The sequence below is a fragment of the Daphnia carinata genome, chromosome 1 (assembly GCF_022539665.2).
Source record: "Daphnia carinata strain CSIRO-1 chromosome 1, CSIRO_AGI_Dcar_HiC_V3, whole genome shotgun sequence".
In the NCBI taxonomy this organism is placed as follows: Eukaryota; Metazoa; Arthropoda; class Branchiopoda; order Diplostraca; family Daphniidae; genus Daphnia; species Daphnia carinata.
Window position 1 is genome coordinate 12,127,264 of NC_081331.1, and position 20,274 is coordinate 12,147,537.

A 20,274-nucleotide genomic window follows, 5' to 3' on the forward strand; every position below is an offset into this window, starting at 1 on the left:
ACATCCGGCGTCACCGCCATTTTCCTACATGGATCTTATCGCCATCTTTTGGCCAATACAAGCACTTGGTTATGGAATTTTAAAATACAAAAAAACAAAAATAATCAAAATCAAATGAAAAGAAACAAAAATAAATCTTAATAGCCACAAAGCGTGAAATAAAATCGAAGATAGGAGTGCGTGTGAAAATAAGCGGTTCATTGCTGCCAGTCGCTCCCAAAGACTTTAGCAAAAGACAATGAAAATCAAATGTCTTCTGTAGATAAATATGTCAGCGGAAAGCAGACACCGTGCCTATAGAGGAGGGAACGTCAGTGAACTCTCCAAATAATGAAAGAGCGACATTACATTACACGGGTCTCCGACGATGTAGTGCGATGTTTAGTTTTTCGCTCCGACGGGGAAGTGCGCTGAGATGCCTTGTTTGTATGTCGTGACAAAGTGGCTTGAAGACAACTACGGCAATGGAAAATTGAAGTTACAGTAAGAAACAAATTGGGAAGCGTCAGAGAGAACGATGTCTGAACTGATTAATGTCACGTACGTATGTCTGAATCCCATGTTAACATTATTTTTGCAGAGACGTCTGCCAATACTACTTCTTTTCCCTCATCACCGACGACACTGCAGTACAGTAAATACTTTAAGGTTTTCAATGACTTTACACAGAAACAGACATTAACGTTGAATTTATTTTTTTAAGTCTGATATAATCAGGACTTTGCATAAGAAATTAAAGTTGAATTAATAATAAAAAAGTTGGTACAACTACATCTACAGTGCATCGCCTAAGAAGCAGTCATAATCTTAGTAAGAAGCACTGAAACAGCATGTTTTAATTACAGGAACCAACAAAGATTTAGCAATATTTGCAAATGACAATTTTCTTACGTTAGCTCTGAATAAGCCTACCCTTCATAGTTCGGTGGAATAATTTGTTGTGTGCTTCTTCCTTTGCATCCCGTATTCTTTAATCCAAGACAAAAGGATTCACCCAAAACTACACAGTTACGCGCAAGCCATATTTAAAAACACTTTTATAATAGATCTAGCATTTTCAAACAAAAAACCATCAAGCGAACGTGAGTCCCTTGTGTTTTTTCGTTCTAAATACTATCAACACTTTTCCTAATTATCGTTATTAACTCGTTAAGTAAATACTTTTTGTCTTTCTCTCTTAAAATGAGGCGCAGTCGTTATGTTCCAAAATATTTAGATATTTAATCCAGTTGGGGAACGATTAAAATCAAATTTGGAACCTTAAAATTCCATTTGCATATTTTTTGACAGCGCAAGTCACCGACCTGTCACACCAACTGCGACTACGTAGCAAGTTTACGATACCTACCGTTTCAATATCTGTACATCTGGCAATGGGTATGACACAAACAAGTAACACTTGTGGCAACAGCATTTCCCGCTGTGACTGTTTTTGACGATTCCTTTTTTTTTTTCTAAGAAAAATATTTTTTTACCAGCCAGAGATTGTAAATACAGTAAGAAAGGCTAGAATTTTTTCTTGTGAGACAAAACGTAACGCGTTCTTTTTCCGCTATTCGTTCTCAATGCGCTTGCAATCGTCACGTAGCTGTATGCTGCTACCGTAATTTATATTGTTTTCTTGAATAGGTTTATTTGGTAAGCAAACACCACCAGAATTCCACTTTAATCTCTTCAACGATCGAAACTGTGTAACCAAAAAGCTGTTAGACGCAAGAAAAATAAATCATCACCAAAACGACGTGTGCATCAAAGAAAGTGTGAAATAGTCTATTATTCATTTGCTGCAACCCAAAAATGCTTCGTTACGCAGCGACTTTTTCTGTACAACAACCGCGTCGGCCTTTTATTTAGCTTTCCTTCGAACAATACGCAACGTAAATGCCTATTGTCCTGAAAGTATAGCCTGAATTTTCTTTGAGTTTTTTTTTTTTTATCCTACCATCTTCTTGTCCGGCGTTGCCTGCGTTGAAACTATGTCTTTGTCGACTATCCAATCAATTCGTAATGCTGACGAACGATACAAACTCAGGACCGGAAAAAAAGGTTCCTTTCTTAGAAGAAGTCATCTGTACACGACTTTGATCTAAGTGATGACACTGAAAAAAGAAACAACAACTGGGGAAGAAAGACGATCGCCGTTATGTAGTAACATTTCGAAAGGGACATGCCATTTATCGGAAGTTCAGCTGTATCCGCCCCGTCACTGTGTAAGAAAAGGTTGATTCGTTATCCGCAATGCCTGAATTTTTCAACTCGAAATTTGTTGGAAAATCTTTTGCTGGTCGATTCAAGCATTTTGGCATTGGCCCCGTTTTGCGAGATCGGAAAGACAGCTACTGTTGCTGTTAGGGATCGAATTAACATAATTTTTTATACGCGTAGGAAATGCCTGTATTTTGATAGCTGATTATATTTTATTAGTCGTCTTCCATGACTCGTACAGGTTGCGTCTTCATATCGTTCTGCGTGTGTCTTCATCAGAAAGTACTGCTCATCATCTATTCGTAGTTCAACACTCCTCATCTTCATCGTATTTGACTACGCTTACGAACTCGGTGCTCAACACCTTCCCAATTAAGGAACACCGAACGGTATCTAACGCTGCTAAGGACTAGAAGTTTTTAGAATAAGGCCTGCAAGTTTCCTATCTATAGTACATGTCTATACGCAATAGGCGCTTCACAATCGGCATAAATATGATCTAGAGTGAACGAAGATGATAATAACTACATGCTTCATTAAGGATTTCTGCTGGCAAGTTCGACTATACAGCGCACATTCCCTCTGGACGCCATTACCTTTCAAGTTCTCATAACAAAAGCTACCGCATTATTTCCTAGTTTTCGTTTTCATTACACTGTCTAGACTTTTAATAAGACTGGAGATAAAATACCAGCGTACGTAAAACGAGGATTTCTATTGCACGCCATCGACCCGTGGGTTGAACGACCGTCCTTCATGAACTCTCTTCCGATTCGCCAAAACACCCGTGTATAAAATGTATCAGCTTTGACCAAACTGTAAAAAATTGAGCGGAAAAAAAGCGGAATGGTGGGCAAAAATAGACGCTTATGTATCCGGTGTTATCAGCGCTGCAAATAATAAAAACATTTCAGGAAACGTATAGAGGACAACGGGATCGATTACTCAGTTCATTATTGCAGGCAGTTTCCTATTACAACATCCCCCCCCCCCCGTCTACACTATAACACTTAATGTCCCCATTTTAGTGTATCCTTATACTACGGTCATCCGACTATGTTGGGAAGTTCACGATACATATATAGCGAGAGCGAGAGAGAGGGTAAGAAAAGAGCAATAATAACAGGACTGCTTCTTTTTTTTCTCTCTTGCGCTCTTCGTGTATGTTGGATGAACTCGATGGAGTCAGTCTATTGTGAAGAAGAGCACTGAAAGATGGCATTGCTGAGAAGGGCCGTAGAGCTAGCCACTACCATAGCAACAGAATCAGTTGCCTGGAGAGGCCGGCGACATCCGTGATAATATACAATGACCTCTTATTGATTTTCGTGAAAAAAAAAAAAAAAATAAAAATAAAAATACACATTGTACAGAGTAAACAGAGAGGCAGAGAAAATCCGGAGAGTATAAAACAAATAAAGGATTCTACTGTATAAGACTATACACGCTTCCTGTGTAGACAAACAGTAACTCAATCGTTTTCCGTAACGGCGGTGACAACTGTGTGTACCCGCCGACTTGAGTGTGGTTATTGTAGCGGCGATCGCCTCAGTTTCCTGGCAAATGAAAACTGGGTTTTTCGCAGATGAGCACGCAGTATGTTCGCAGTATGTTACGAACATAACTGTAACTTTGTTTTGTTCAAATGGCTCTTATAATAGTTAGTCTTTTGCACAGTCCAGCAGAACATTATCTATTCGCTGTATCTATGCGCTAAACAGTCCGTTTTCTTTTCAGACTAAACACAGTTTTGTTCATTAAATTAGATTTGCTTTCTTCTTCAACAATCTTCTTTATTTTGCCGTTTTCATGCTTCATTTTTTTTTTCTTCCCCTTTATAAACGTTAATCTTCTTTGGCGATCTTTTTCGTTCCACCCTATTATCGTCCGCGAGTCTTATTTCCTTTGGCAGTGATATACAGTATGTGATGTCTTATAGAAAGCATCCTGGACCTCTTCATCGCAAACAAACATACTTTTCCTCCTCCTTTTTCTCAGTCTAATTTCATTTCTTGTTTCTAATCCTTTTCTAAATATTTTCCTATACGATTATTTACATGAAAATAGGCGGAAGAGTATTTTCTACCTTTTCTTTATTATCTCTTCCACTGTTTTTCCATCATTTTGAGCAACATTATTTCACAACGTATCTTTGCATTTTTATCCTCTTACCTCCCGACTGAGGATTCTTTTGATGTCAAACTAGATATCATTGCCCTTCTTCAAGCCAACCCTTCGCCACTTCATCGTGACGCTTGAATGCCTTTCTGTATGACATAATCTATCACGTGCTTGGCGTTTTTTAAAAGCAAAATTCTATTTCAAGTAAGATATAGTATGTACAAGGCATTTTGTGACATCTCTGCCACTTCAAGAACTGACTCTTCAATCCAAAGGAATGAAGCCATTCTTCACATTTTGCCCTCGTTCTTCTATTCTAATCGAGAATGAACAAATCCAGCTCGTTAGATGTTAACTCAAAGACTAGGACGAGGGCATCTTCAAGATGCTGACTATAACATTGCTTGATAAGACTGCCAAACAAGATGAATTTCACCTTAATATTCAACAAGTTTCTTTCGTTTTTCTTTTTGGTTCGTAGTGTTTCCTATTATTCGCTCATTTGCTTGTTACAGTTAATTAGACACATGACGTACTATGGTATAGAAAATGAAATGATAATCCTCATTGACACGATGACGTCTCTATCATAGCGCTCTGTAATTTCATCAGAAGCAATCACGTTCAACTCAATGAGCTCTTTCATATGTTCACACATGTCAGTAACACAAAAATAATTATTTACAAATAGGACCTTGTTTCCTGACAAAAAACGAATTCTTTTATCTGTAACCTGTCGAACAAGGGGAATTGGTGTGAAGCCGAACTGCCTATACCAGCAACCGTCTAAACCACTGAATGATTTTCAAAGGAGAGCCAACAAAATCTACACACTCATCACATAACGTCGTTCACAGCCCACGCAGCAGTCTACAGAGTAGATTATATTGATCAAAGAAAAATGGGCCGCATCAGAACAGACGGTGCGTGCTATTTGGGATATGGAAGGCAAGAGGAGTAAATAAGCCTATATATTAGATGCACGTCATCGGGCATCGTCATATATATAGACAGAGAAAGAAAAAAAAAAGGGAGAGGTTAAACAATCAGCAGAGAAGCTCGTGTCTAGCTGATGCTGTTGTCATGTCTGTGCTTTTTCTCCCCTCACACTTTGCGTCGCTTCTGCGCCGGTCTAGATCAATGAGGATATCAGCTGCGCGACTTTGTCAAGTTTCGGATCCAGCTATAGAGAAATACAGGCACGACGAAATGCCACAGAGTCCGTCCAGTATCGCACTAGCCTGCCGACGGCGAGGTGCTGGTGCCCGTGTTTTTTATGTATCCGCCGGGAGAGGGGATCGTGCGGTGACATTTATTTCCCTCATTTGCAAAATCAAAACATCCTTTCTAGTCAACTGTTACATACAGAGAGAAGTCAGTAAAAACAAATTTAAAAATTCAGAGCACATTATTACGCTCCGTTATCAACGGCTATCGATTGCTTTTATATCGTAGGCCATCATCAGAAGAATCGAGCCTTCCAGGATTAGAAACGAGAGGTTGCGTTGAGTGTCAAAACTACGTCTGTGCGTATAAACGATATCGGTGTATTCATTGTGTTGATTCAAAGATACATCCATAAAGGAAAAACGAATACGAGGAACGTTATTAAAGCGAATCAAAGAGAGAAAAGAGACAAACACAGGCATCATCGGCAATAGTAGGCATCTATGTTGCGTACTTAAGTGTTTAAAGGGGCGGTGTTCCCAACTTCGACGCCCATTTGATATTCCATTAGCCGAATTGCTTCTGATATAGCCTGGCCGTGATGTGCTCTAGATCGCCACCACTGTAAAGCAGTTTACTAGCAGCGTGTGCGTGCATCGCCAACAACAGCACGAGAGAAAAAAAAAGAGGGCAACCATTGTGAGCTTTTGTCGATCTATTTTCCGGCCTAGTGCGGCAAATCATCCACTATCCGTCTTCATTCTTCTTCGAAATTCATTTCTCACTTTTAGAAGGCAGGAAGAATAAGAGAGTTTCTTTTTCTTTTGTCACATCTCCGTTAGTGTAAGATTTTTTTTCCCCCACTTAAATATTGAACACGAAATAATTGAATCAAATCCCGTATCAATTTTCATTATCGTGTCTCTCCTTAACGCTTCTCTGACTCCGCTCAATCGTTACGCGGCCGGTTTTGCACGCAAGAAAGTGGGTATGTATGTGTGTGTGTGTGTGTATAACGGACGTAGAAGTCCGTTCATTGCGCCTTTTCCGCTTCATTGTGTCAGTGCTATTTAGTGTGTCGCAACGGCCAACTACTTGAACCGTCAACTTTGTTGCCGCTCCTTAAATATTTACGGCTCTGCTCTGGAAGTGTTCGCCTCTTCAGTTGTTGTGGATATTATTACATACGTCATCAACTCCGAGTAAGTTGTCCCCTTTTTTTTTTTATTATTTTACAGACTTTAAAAGAAAAAAAATTATGTTTTTGTTGCTGGCGGTTTGATGCGTTCCACTTTTGCCGATCTTTATTTCTACCGCTCCTGTTATATATGGGCTGCTGTTGAAAGTGGCATAGCACTGTGCGACGTCGCTCCATTTTCCCTATTTCGCCAACATCTAACAGCCACTGCGTTCCCATTATTTATGATCCTTCGCTCTGTATTGCTCGCAGCCGCAAATCAGCAGCAACTATACACACTGAGAGGGGAGAGAGCAGTACTATGCAGCACTTGTCGTGGCAATCTGCTGACTACTCCACTTCTTATTCCTTCTTTTCTTCAGCCGCCATCAGCCTATTTCCACGTACCCCCTCCCCCTCCTTCCTCTACTCTTTGCGCGTATATAGCATCATCAGCTATAGCTCCGGCACGGCAGCGAACGCGTCGTGCATAATCAAACAGCTTGCTCTTTCCTCGTTCCAGACTTCTTATTTTGTTATTCCACTCTGCCGGGGCCTTTCTCTCTTTTTTTTTTTTCTCATCTCAATTTCTTAGCGCCTTCTGCCCTTTTTCATTTCAACAAATCATGCTGTGTTTACGTATAGATAGGCAAATTTGAACGTCGTGCTCGCATCCCTATTTTAAACTATCATTCCAGGAAAATCCACTGAAACTTCGTTATCTATACTCTAAGTCGTCCACTGAGAACTTGAAGGAGACGTGAAAGCCGGAACGACAGAAATGATTAAATTAAGTAGATCGTGAGGATAATTATCAAGAGGATGGAAACTTGCTCTTCATTTTCACGATGAATAAGTTCTATTGAAACGACGTGACAAAAGGTATTAGAAGACGAACTACTCTGAATGTTTTTGAAACGCGTTAAAAAGATTGAAATCAGTGAAGTAGGACGCACGCACTCCTTCAACTCAATCGCCACCTATTTCTTTCTTTTCATTGTCTTTGCCAGTTATTAACAAGTTAGGGAATATTCCATGGTTTTTTATCATCTCCGTTCCGGCCTCTCCTGTTGCTATACCATATGGTGTGCCAAGCTACCGATAAGCGGATCCGTATAGATGAATAGCGTTCGCGTGATCCTTCATTTCTGTCCGCCATCCCTATATGACTGTGGACGAAAATAGCTGAATATACGTTGTTAGCACGCATCCTAGTTGCGCAAGAATTATAGGTCTATGCAACGTAAAAATCCTGCTGAAGAAAAGCCTTGATGGCATCACCTCCTTGGCTATAATTATAAAGCAAAAAAAAAAAAGGACGGAATAATTTAAAAAAACGATATCCCTTGTGTGTTTTATTGCTTTATGAGAAATCGCTACGTAAACACACCAATCACCGACGCACAATAGCTTACGAAAAAAAAAAAGTCCTCGTATGGCTCGATGTGGAGCGTTACACTCGCCAAGTCATTGCATTGCCATCAACTTAATAGTCTGATGTCTCATCTCTTCTGAGCGGATGTGTCTGTATAAAACTTACCTTGGCCATAGAAGCGCAGTTCCGTCATTCCAGCAGTTTCGATGGATTACCATTTCGATCGGCGTGGACACTGATTGATGGTTTCCTCTCTTGTTTTTTCTATTCTCTCTCCCATTTTATTTTTTTTTTGTTTTTTTTTGAAGCGAGCCCCTGCTTGCCACCTATAAATTCCCTATTTTATAGTCGTTGCAGTTGGCAATGAAAAGGTGTTGCAACTTTTTACTTTTGTTCAACAACCAGACAACAGCATCGTATTATAGTGCACTACATACCCGAGTGTGTGTTTATATCCCGTTTTTTCTTTTAACGCTGCACGTTCGTTCTGCTTCCGTTATTATCAAACTGGAGATCATCGTTGACTAGACTGGACCGGTTAGATGTTAATTCACTGGTCAATAATCTGGAACACAATTTCAACAATAGAATGAGACGTTCTATAGACATCCACGTGTATAGCGGCATGCAATTTCAATGCACACAAAAGAGTTAATAGGGCGGACTATTGATTTAAACGAAAATGCTTTAATCAACATCAAAGCAGCAATGCAACAACACAAAAGCTATTGAGAAGGGAAAACATTAGTTTGCCGCACACAGACGTTGTAGCGGTAGCCGTGGAAAAGAAGAGATTCAATCAAGCTTGTGCTAGGGGGATTTCTCTATTACAAGACGACAGACCTTGGTCGGAATGTATATCAAGAAAATATAAAGGGAGAAGACCGGGTGAAGAACTCTAGATGTATCTAAACGCTGATGGTGAAGAGAGAAAAGATGTGGAACCCGACCGAGTCAACAAAGTCCAATCCCGTTGCTGTCTGGCTCTCGGCCATTTTCTCTTTTGCACTATGGCGGGAGCTTGATGGTAGCCACTATATAATCTGCAGACGTCGGAGGGCGGCTCACGTTCCTCTTAGAGCCAAGCGTGAGTAGCAGCGGCTTTCGTTGACTTTGTCCATTTATTTTCTGTTGCTATTGTTGATGTCATCAATTGATCATTGCCTGTAGGGCTCCATTTTCCAGCTATTCGGATCGCGCATGTTCCTCTCGTTGTGATTGTTATGTTGAAAATTCCAGCAGTCAAAGTCGAAATTCCCCGATCTTCAAAGGTAGAATGCCGTACGGAATGTCTAAAAAAAAAAATAGAGAAGCCATTTTTGCTCCTCAGTTATCATCAGATCAGCCCGGCTGACGCCCAACCTTCAATGTATAATGGGTGCCATAGTGTACAATCGACGGAGCGTGAAGATGTGTATATTGGAAACAACTGGAAGCACAAAACATATTCCAATATATATATTTTTTTTTTCTCTTCTTCTTAGATTGCCATTCTCGTTTCTTGTGACGTCATGTCGTCCGCTACGAAATGGGACAAAAGACGGAAGAATAAAAGATTTCCAAGAAGACAACAATAAAAACATTGAGTGAATGCCATTGATCAAAATCGCGACATGCCATTCTTTAGATATATTTGGCTGGCTGACGTCATCGAAATGTAGAATAAAAAAAAAAGAAATAGAAAACTTTTTTCACATAGTCAACGGGATTTCCCATCGTTCAGTATGAAACTTGATGTTTCTGGCAGCATCCCACGGCCAACAAGAACAAAAAGGATATAGCTTCCTCTTCGCTTGTAGGGTTATACATGTAGATGTGCTTTTCCGTCCTTCTTTTTTCCCCTCACCATCTTCATTGGAAACCGACCAAAAGGACGAAAAGAAAAGAAAAACTTCTTTGGAAGGACCGTAGTAAGCAAGTCCAAGTCTCTATAGGCAATGTCCAGTTTGAAGATGTGTGAGAAAAGAATTGGCCGTAGGCTGTCAGCCAAAAAAGGAAAACCTTTTGTATCTATATAAATGGTAACTTGGTGTGTTCGGCATTCCGTGCAACCGGAACTGACACTTCCATTATCAACGTGATAGTACACAATATAAGGAAATCATCCGTCTCTCTTTGATTTCTTTTTCTCCATCCCTTTATCTGTCTTCTCATTTCACACAACCTCAAGTACAACTTTATTCGCTTTACACTTAAAAGTATCCTCTTATTATCTCGAGAAAAAAAAGTTGGCATTACATTTCTCACTCGTTATCCGTTGGTTTGTCTTCCGTCATCACACAGATCGCCTACATATAGTATAGAAGTATAGATCCCTTGATTGGGATTCGAAGAACACGACTCGACGACACGACACCGATGTAGAAACATCAGCTGTCACTAATGATATAGGGCTCGCTTGATCTCAAAGTTACGTACTCCGTGTCACCTCAGCATTTACAAAGTTATTTATCTTTACTTCTAACCCCTCCGTCTTTCCCCATGTTCTCATCAAATCTGTGTATATAGTTTTTTTCCATGTAGCAGAACGCTCCCTATAGATGAACGACCGTGTTGGAACAGGCTATCCGGTGGGGGAAAGCTCCTGGCTTTCTATTTATTCCCTCAGCTACTATGTACATATATTCCGTATAGATGCTCAAGTTTGTTACGCGACAATACCCAGCTTTTCTGCCCGTTCTGTTCCCCTTTGGCTCTCTACTTTTTTTTTTATGCAAAAGAGTTGGTCTTACATAGCTCTTGGCGCTGAAAGAAATCGTCGAACTGTCGAGTTTGAGAGCTGAATTCAAAATGTCGGCTGAGGCTATTATTCTATTGATTTTCTTTTTCTTTTTCTCGTTCTATATTTGGAAGAGGGAATCATAAACGAGCGAAAATGTAAAACCGGTATAATTAATGGCTGCCTGATATAGCGTGAAAAACTATAAGCCTTTAACGGGAAAGAACTCTGCGAACGTCACAAAAATTTTTGAATGGAAGAAAAACATTTTCTCGATTCGCTTCCCTATTTTTCCATCATCAAATTCAAATTCGTTGTAACGTTCGTCAGCAGTTTACGTACATGTCCCGTCTTTGGAAATGTATGTTGCCAGCCTATACGCAGTATAATAATATACAACTACAACTCCTTGTAATAGGCCCTTAGGACGGGTGCGCGCATAGTGCACAATGTGACGTAATAACTCGTCAACCCAATTATGGAAGAATTATTAATCCACTCGTCAACGAGATTGCAACGTAACTGACGAAGAAAAACATGAGGTGGAGTCATTGTAGCCTATAATTTAATCGTGACAAAATTAAATGAAGCTATTCGACGTATCGGAAGCTTCAATTATTTTTTTATGACGTCAATGTGTTTTTCTTTTCCCGTGAAATAGAGAGCTTGGCATGTTACAGCGGCTTATTGTTGCATAGCACAGGCATGTCACGCGGGAATTTAGCCTGCCAATTCCCTCCGTTTGACAGCGCTATTTTAAACAGGTTACCTTGTCACGCACCGTTGTTTATTTATAAATTCCCACTGTACACACGTAGACGCGTTCGTGAATGTGCAACTCGGCCTCATATAAGGAATTACCTGTGCATACCGTAAAATAAAATTGAATGAAAAAAATGAATACCCAAATTACTTTGAAGCCAAACAGTTTCGCGGCACGTGGGACTAAACGACATTTCCTTGTATACCATATTGGCCATACGTACTGTATGCTACCACCTATACATAACAGATTGTCAAACATATAGCTTCCCGTGAGTCGTGCTGAAAAACGCGGAAATAATATTTTCCCGTATACCCTAGGCGAACGCACTTGCACTACCGAGGTTATGGTAGATATGGATTGTACCCAGCCCTAGGGAAAGGAATACTCCAATCAAGCGGGTTCTGCGTTACGTGTCATTGACAAGATGGAAGGTGCCCGCATCACCCCATGTTTTGTTTTAAGGATAAGCTTAAATCCTAAAAAGGCATTTGTTTACATGGTAACACTGGAGGAAGGCCAACGAGGCTAAAAAAAAAACTGTGTGTGGTACACGCATGTTTACCAGTGTTGCCACGGTAAAATGTCCCCGGTTCGCGTGCAAAATTGTTCTGAAACAACTGACTGGCACAAACACCAATAACAAAGCCAAAGCGTAAAGGAAACAAAGACATCAGAAACAGAGTTGCTATAGCATTTTCGTGTCACGGAAGAACAACGCTCGAGGGTCTTGTATTTCCAACAAGTGCGTTTTTTTAAACACGAATGACATGGTGTTATCAGGGAAACGCAATCACTCCTTTACATGCGTTTAAAAAAAACATCGCAACAGTGGCAGAAAACAAGCCCAAAACAATGTTGGAATAGGAAACATATAATTTATTAGACAACGTAAACGATGACCGATCGAGCTATCAACTCATTTGCATTTTCATCTTAATAAAGAGACGATTACAATCACATAATAAATTGTTTAATTACGTGGTGTGTTTCAAATTACAGTTTTACCTCTGCAATTTGACCATGGATTTTAGTATTGTAAATAATAGTTTTAGCATTTTTTTTTGGCACATGTTTCTATTCAACAGAAGACGCCCAGTCATTCCTTGATTGCGATTCGTTATACACTCAAGCGCACTACATTTATAAAGGAAAAAAGAAAGTGAGTCGGAAAGAGAATCTTTTTCGGTTGACGTGCAACTTTGCTCAAGTGTGAAGACCCTTTTCATGCGAACGATTTGCCAAAGATTTTTAAAGAATTACATTCACCGTTCTACTTCATAATATCATGGTTAAAAATAAATTAAGAAAAATATTATTCCTCCTGAAAATAGCTCAACTGTTGGGCCACTTTTTAAGGCATTAACATGTTTGTTTTGTTTTAATGGCATCTACGATGACATGATAAGTTAGCAAATATGATCTATAAAGCTGTTCCGTGTTGATGTATGGTCGCTCAGTTCAATGTCCCTTTGGTAAACACAGGATTATTCCACTCTTCCCTACATACTCTAAAGCTGATGACTCATTACTAAAGGAACTCTATCGTGTCCATGTAAAACGCTACGGATGAAAACAGCAGTAAACAATCGACGAAAAACAAAATCAAAAGGAGCATACCATCCACTAGTCTATCTAGCTATATGTACGGTGTAACACAGTGGTCCAGAACTCACCAAACACATTCGATTTGGTTTCTACACATCCATTCGGTGATGGAATCGAAGCTCCAGACGCCGCTACATACCCCGAGCAATAAGTTTTTCTTTCCACTGTTTTCTTCGTACGTTCGGGGGATTCGGCCTTTCTCATTCGACCCGACAGATTGAACACACAAGGAGAAAATGGTGGAAAAGGCTACCGATCGATACCTTTATGTATTCCATCCCAAAACAGCGTTGCCTGATGCCTTAGTCATGGATCCACATTGTCACTTCACTCTCACATTCACCACTCATTGCTCTTTGCGCCGCTATATGTACCAAGCATTCGACAACATTCTACATACAATTAGGGCTTCCATCAGTACGACAACTAAGCACTTCCCAGCCCTTGGAATCTTGATGAATAACAACGAGGAGTTCGCTGAGCGATTCCAAATACCAAGTCCTTCTCGTGTTCTACAATGTCCGTTCTAGCATTCGAAGATTCACTGCCTTTGAAATTGCATAAATGTTGATATGGAAAATGTTCTATCTACTGTCAAGCTATAAGCTCTAGAAGGCTAATAGCTCTATGGCAACATGGCAGGGCACGCTCAGATAATATATGTAGATTTGAAGCCTCCCCTCCATGTACGCATTGTATCATTGGTTGCCTCGTTTGAAATATTTTAATCCGAGTTCAATGTCTTTTAGAAATTACAAGGAAAATACTTTCGTACCGTTCGCGCGTCTCTTATAATCGCCTTAAACTTGGAATTAGAAGCCTTTGTCACAGTCTATGCAAATGAATGATTTTGCGGAGAGACACTTCAGACGACGTTTTCTCCTCATTCGTGCAAATCAAAATGCGGGGCGTACGATTCAAAAATATTTCTATCGCTACATCGTTGCGACTTTATTCTGCAGCTGTTGTCTCTTTCATTTTAACCATTTTTTTTTGAAATATTTCTCTCCCCTGATATAGGACGAATGTACAATCTTCAGCAGTTGGCACGCACAGCCGAGGAGCCCCGCCCAAGTGGGACAGCATAAAAACAAAACGGTTACATCACACACAGTCAACTCGAAAAGGAAACGAAGATATTGGCGTACTCTGTCACTTGACATTTGTTTTAGAAAATTAAAAATAAAATCTTGTTGCCCGGGGAAAGTGATGATTTAACATCTCGAACTCGTTCAAGTGGAATGACCCAACAGGAATAAGAAGACGACTTAGAAAAACAGCAGCGATGGAATAGAAAAAAAAAAAAAAAATCAAACAAACGGGTTTTATATCAACCCAGCTGTACGCGTTGGTGACGTTAACCAACCAAACCGATAATTATCCGCAATTAAAATATTTAAAAGAAAAAAAAGGGAAGAAAGAAAAGAAAAACATTTAATGGGAAGAGGCACGGATTGCGACGGCATAAGGTAAAGGCCCGTCCCGATGACGGGGCGTTTTGGCCCCAGCTGTGGAGGCTCATGTCGTCTACGTCGTCGATGTCGGCCAGTGCTGGCGGCGGCAACAGACGGCGGGGCGTCTTCTCGCTGGGCAGGTATCATTTGCCAGTGGTCGGCTCTGCCAACGTCCAGCAACAGCATCTCATCGATAGCAGCAATTCGGGCGGCGGAGTACGGGCCGTCAAGTACACGCCGCGTGGACATCCATTGCAACAGCAAGCGGACACGTCATTACTTCACGGCTACAGTCACGCCAATTCACGCGACAACGGACAGCAGGACGATGAACTCGAAGAGATTGCCGTCGTCTCCGTTTCGGGCGTCCAGTCCGGCCAGCTCACTTACGGCTCAGCCGGATCGTCCATGGCAAACGGACCCAGAGTCGTTCCAGGTAAGCGAAAATGCACTGGATTATAGAAAGTAAAGTTCGTTGTTAAGAGCCTTGCAACGGTCAAACACCGGAGGAGAAGGATTTCGCTTCCCTTTGCGGATGAATTTCCCTGGAAACCATACACAACAAGCACTCGACCAGTGACCAGTCAGTCTGACCAAGTGGTCGTTTAGTTTTCAACTCTCTTCTCGTCGATTTCTCTCTCTTTCGCGTGCACTTGCAACGATCTAATGGTTCCCACCTTCCTACGCTTCGCTTCCCCCGCCATACGGTTGTTAGACGTCGTCTCGGCGACGCTTCCCACACACAGTTTGCCGCACCCTAACCCAGTCGCGGTTGATTTCTAATAGTCTCAAATAGGCTTTAAAAAAAAATGTCGGCAAAAACTTTTGATACGTACATAATTCGACTAGCCCTGGAATTCTTAATCAACTGGTTTTTCTTTCGACGTTCTTCCTACATTATCATTGACAATTTACAGCTGCCAATTCGATAAGGCGAATTGCATTAGGAGCCGTTGGAACGGACAGAATAAGAAGCCGATGAAAAAAAAAAGAAAAAAAGGAAGAAAACAAAAGAGGATCGTGAGAGTTCTGGAAAAAAAAGGGTAGAGTCGCAGAATACAAAATACGAAGGACGCGCAAGTAAAAAGTCCAGTCAGCAACTCTAATAGTATTTGGCCGTTTATTTCGCCTCAAGTAACAACGAAATGATGCAACTTGAACATCAAAACCGTCGGCGTGTTTGTCCGTCTATCCTCTCTTTACTGGAACGCACCGATCGTCGGCCATCGAACTGAATAACAACACACTAAATAAATACTCAATTTTATATTGTCCATTAAACTGGATTCTTACTTATACTTTGTCTCAGTTCCTTACACGAAGACCCTAATAACCATAGATTGTTTGATTCGACAATGTTTCGGATCATTCCGCATCTTTGATAGTCTTTTTTAAAAATCATTTATCTGTAACTATCCGTTCGTCTCCGTTTTATTTGAGTGGACGTGATCAATCCTCAAAAGGAAAATGGTTACCCAATTCCCTTTCATTCACGCCCGACGTTTCTTAATTTTCTCGAGTGCCAAATGGATAAGTTCCAACTGGTGTTCCCTCCCACTTTCCTATTGCATTTACTTTTGTGGACTATACCTTTTTATTTTCAACTGGGGAGGAGCGTACGCCAATACAATGCATCTACGTATAAAAAAGGTTCACGAACGTGCACAACTGAACGAACGTTCCGAGCAATTCCCTTTGATCTCTTCGTTGCATTGATTCGGGTAGGGGAGGGTCGATGGCGATACACGCCAGCGTCAAATCCAGCGTCAAGTGTCGACCCTTTTATATATAGTCACTTAGATCAACAGTTGCTAATGTGTCCATAAATGCCACTTGGGAATGAAATTATATACAACAGGGTGGCAACGCAACAGATGTTTTGATTGATTCTATTTCTTTCTTTCATTTCATGAATTCAATTTATTCTGTTGGAACCAGGTAATAAGGGGAAATGCGTTCTGCCGAAATAGCTCTCAACTGACCAGGCTAAACAAAGTTAAGACATCAAGTTTGAAAGATGAACATAGAGAGTTTTTGTTTACCGAATCCGACGGCCATTGTACCAACTTTTTATCTGTACGTGATGGTTTTGTTGGCCTCTTCTACTTGGCAAAAGTCGTTGAACTTTGTGTCCGGCTGCACACGTACCACTGACGTTCAGCCATGACTGCTGGACGGTTACCATCGACGCAATCACCGACCTCGTTTACTCGGTACAAAGTTTTCTCAGAACTACGGGCTTACAAAGACTTGATTCTCTGTTATTTTCTGCCCGCTTTCCTCTAAAAACACAGAAGCATCCAACTTCTCCTGATTTTTCTTTTTCTTTCATCCAATCGACGTCCAGTACGAAAAAAAAGGATAAGTAGTTAAACTGTATACATAAAAAAAAAACTGTACATAACCTAACGTTGCAACTTGTGAGCAAACATGCCATAAGGTCTTTTCAGCGCTTCTGGAGGCACAGTTAACCCTCAAAGTCCTCTACATAAGCTGTAGCAATTAAGAATGCATGCTGCAAGCATCTACAAGTTCCTTGTCTAACAACATCCGGAGTGCATAGATGGATTAGATAGGCCATTCTTGTTGTGTTTTTTTTTAAGAGCTACACTGAACAACCGCCCTCTTCTATACACAAGCTCGTTCGCGTGTTGTACATAAACAAACAGAGTCACGGTAAAGGAAAAAGGGAGGCAGGTCCTATATAGGTTGAGTTGCTTTATTGATCGTTTTTTCCGTGTAAAACTAAAAAAAAAAAAAAAAAGAGCGCCGGTTATATCACACATGTGTGTTTTGATGCGTGCTATGTGTATGTGTCTGTAGGCCTATATATACGTGGACGTAAGCGAAAGCCATCGAAGATCTATAAAGCTTCTAAGCTAAGCTATATACAGCTGAATAGTGGAGGTATGGAGAAAGTGGCTGGCAAAGCGGAAGACGAATATATATTGGGGACGAAGAGAACGGAAGGAGGAGAATACAAAGAGAAGTAGACGCAGAAAAAAGAGACGGGCCCATCCGTCGTTCTATATCTCCTTTTATTTTTCCATCTTCACATAGCGAAATAAATATAACACAGACGAGAAAAAGGAAGAAGATTAAAAAAAAGAAAAGAAAAAGGGAGCATCGTTTTCACTAGTGCCTTTACGCTAGAAAAATAGCACCGCGTAACGCACACGTACAGTGTGTATACATAACCTTGTGCCAAGAAGAGAGAAAATAAGGGGGAAAGCAGATGAAAACCGAACGTAGAGAAAACGAAGGGAGTAAAAGAACCGGCAAGACGGACGATATCGATCCGTCCGCTGTGTACCGTCTGCTGGATGCTGCCGGATAGACGAATGGGTGGAATACCTCCATACCCACACTATCGCCTGCTAGACTCTTTTTATTTTCGTTATAGCGGCCTCTACACCCATTTTTCTCACTCTATTATCTTCTTTCGTTGATTCTCTATGGCACACCTATAGGCTGCCTACACGTAATGTTTAGTTCCATTCCAGCAGCTCACCATAGTCTTTCATTTTCCTCCAGCCAGTCCATTTTTGTTTGTTTTTTTCTCTTTGCCATCCTTTTTTATTCAATTGCGACAACTTCGTTCGCTAGCGTTTCGACAGCTTGCCCATCTATAAACGAATTTTATAGCACAATTGCTACCCTAAACCGATGGCATCTTCTTTCATCACCTAAACCTGTAATTATATATTGGAAATGGCTACAGATTCCTAAATGTGCAGGTGAATTACAGTGAAAACGGGATCATCATCGATCCACGAAGAGGACCTTATCAGCAGACACCGATGGCTTAATGATGAAGCGCTCGGCTAAAAAGAAACACGAGTCGTTCTTCATGAAAGGGCAACTTTCAACAATTTTTGAGTTCACGCTTACGCAAGCGTTGCCGTTTAAGCAGCTCATCAACAGGACCACTTAATTAAATTTGATTGTAGACAGACAGATGCCCTTAAATAGACGACTATCATCGAATCGCATCGCATTCTTACTATCATGGGCTTTTCTGACGTCGCTCTTTTTATTTTATTGAAGTGGACGACATATTCGCTTTATGCTAATGATTCAACTCCTTGAGGAAATTGTATCTATCACGACTTGTGCTACGTTTTCTTTCTAAATCCATAAATATGGTTAAAAGCCCACTCCCAATTTCGAATAACATCATATTGGATTGCGTAACTTGACACCTGAGATCTTTTATTTGACATCCGACAGTTGACAGAATAAAAAATAAAACGAATAAATGATGGAGTGAACGTGAGTGAACATGAGGCTGGTTTCCGCTGGTCTCTGTTGACAGTTGTACATGGCTCGTCTGAGTTGTTGTTTGGCTGCTCTCGGGTGCGAGTGATATCCGGCGTTATCTATACATAGCTTCGGCCCTGTTTGCGTCGCTTGTTTTATATCCACTGTCAAACAACAAGACACATCTTTTTGATTTCTCCATGTCTCTTTTTGTGGTAAGATATATGCGTGCTATATTGTGTGAAATGTGTAGTAACGGATACTGTGCACATCCGCAATAGGATGGCCTTCATGCAGACAGCAAACAGATGGGTTTAGAGGGACCCAAAGAGATGTACAATATATTCCTTATTTTAAAAATAAACAAGATGCATATAATGTTACAAATAAGGTGCCCTACATCAATGTATATGTAGATAGCGCAAAAACGAAAAAGATGCGCGCCTCTTTTCCCTTTGGCGATGCCTCAGTGTAACATACATCCGAACTAGCCATAACTATAGCTCTTCTGTTCCTATCTACAAAAGAGCTTTGTCCTTGTACGAGAAAGAGATAAGACACTCTACTTTTATAGCATTACTTTTGTGCTGCATTCCCGTTATGCGATGGTCTGTCTCTAATCTCGTTCCTTTCGTCATCGCTGCGGTTTAATAGAGCACGATTGCGTGTCCCTTTCGCCTAACTGTCAGCCACAGAAGCGCATACGGCCAAGATTTAGCGACAGTTGCTTTAATGCCAGCATCCCAACGCTGTCTATCGATATTTTTATACATGTTTCTATATGCGACCGTCTCTTCCCTACACAATGTCTGCCAGCGTTCGTTAAAGTGGCTCTTGGGCCGCGCTAAACAGAAGCGGCAACCTCTGAGGGCACGGCGCGTCCTTATCGCCAAATACTTAAGGGCACATGACAGACGACGCCCGCATTTTCGCCGTCTCAATGCGACAACACAGCGAGAGTCTGCCTGTATCAGTCACTCTCGTCCCTTTCTATGGTGGTTAAATGCGTATATAGATATATACTGCGTGTGATGCAGCTGCACATACACATCATATTCTGTGCCTATTATCATTATGGCTCTCTCTCGGCGCCTCGAATCTCTGCGTGCGTCCAAAAGGAAAATGATTGTTTTATCGCACAGCATCAGGCTACTGAATATTCGATGGTTATGCTGACGGCCGTTCTATTTATTATTTCATTATTCAGCGGCAATCGTCCATGTAGCTCCTACAGAGATCATTAAGACACGAAGAAAGTAAATAGCGAAGCAAACGATAAATCAGCACGACCTGCTATTCAGATAACAAGACGTTACGCTTTTAGAAATAAAATAGGCCATTTAGTAAATCCTTGACAAAAGTTAAAGGTAAGATGGGAAACGACCACAGGGAAAGAAATCGATCGATTGTATATGGGCAGCGATT

At 40.8% G+C, this 20,274-nt stretch overlaps 1 protein-coding gene across 1 annotated transcript in view; it reads left to right on the forward strand.

Moving 5' to 3' along the window:
* The first annotated feature begins 5,573 nt into the window (after positions 1 to 5,573).
* LOC130691030 (cyclic nucleotide-gated olfactory channel-like) overlaps positions 5,574 to 20,274 on the forward strand; it is a 43,421-nt gene continuing 28,720 nt past the window's right edge. Inside the window, exons 1-2 of the mRNA XM_057513935.2 lie at positions 5,574 to 6,695; positions 14,156 to 15,025. Coding sequence (XP_057369918.1) covers positions 14,656 to 15,025 — 370 coding nt within the window. The 5' untranslated portion in view covers positions 5,574 to 6,695; positions 14,156 to 14,655. The remainder of the gene's footprint in view (positions 6,696 to 14,155; positions 15,026 to 20,274) is intronic.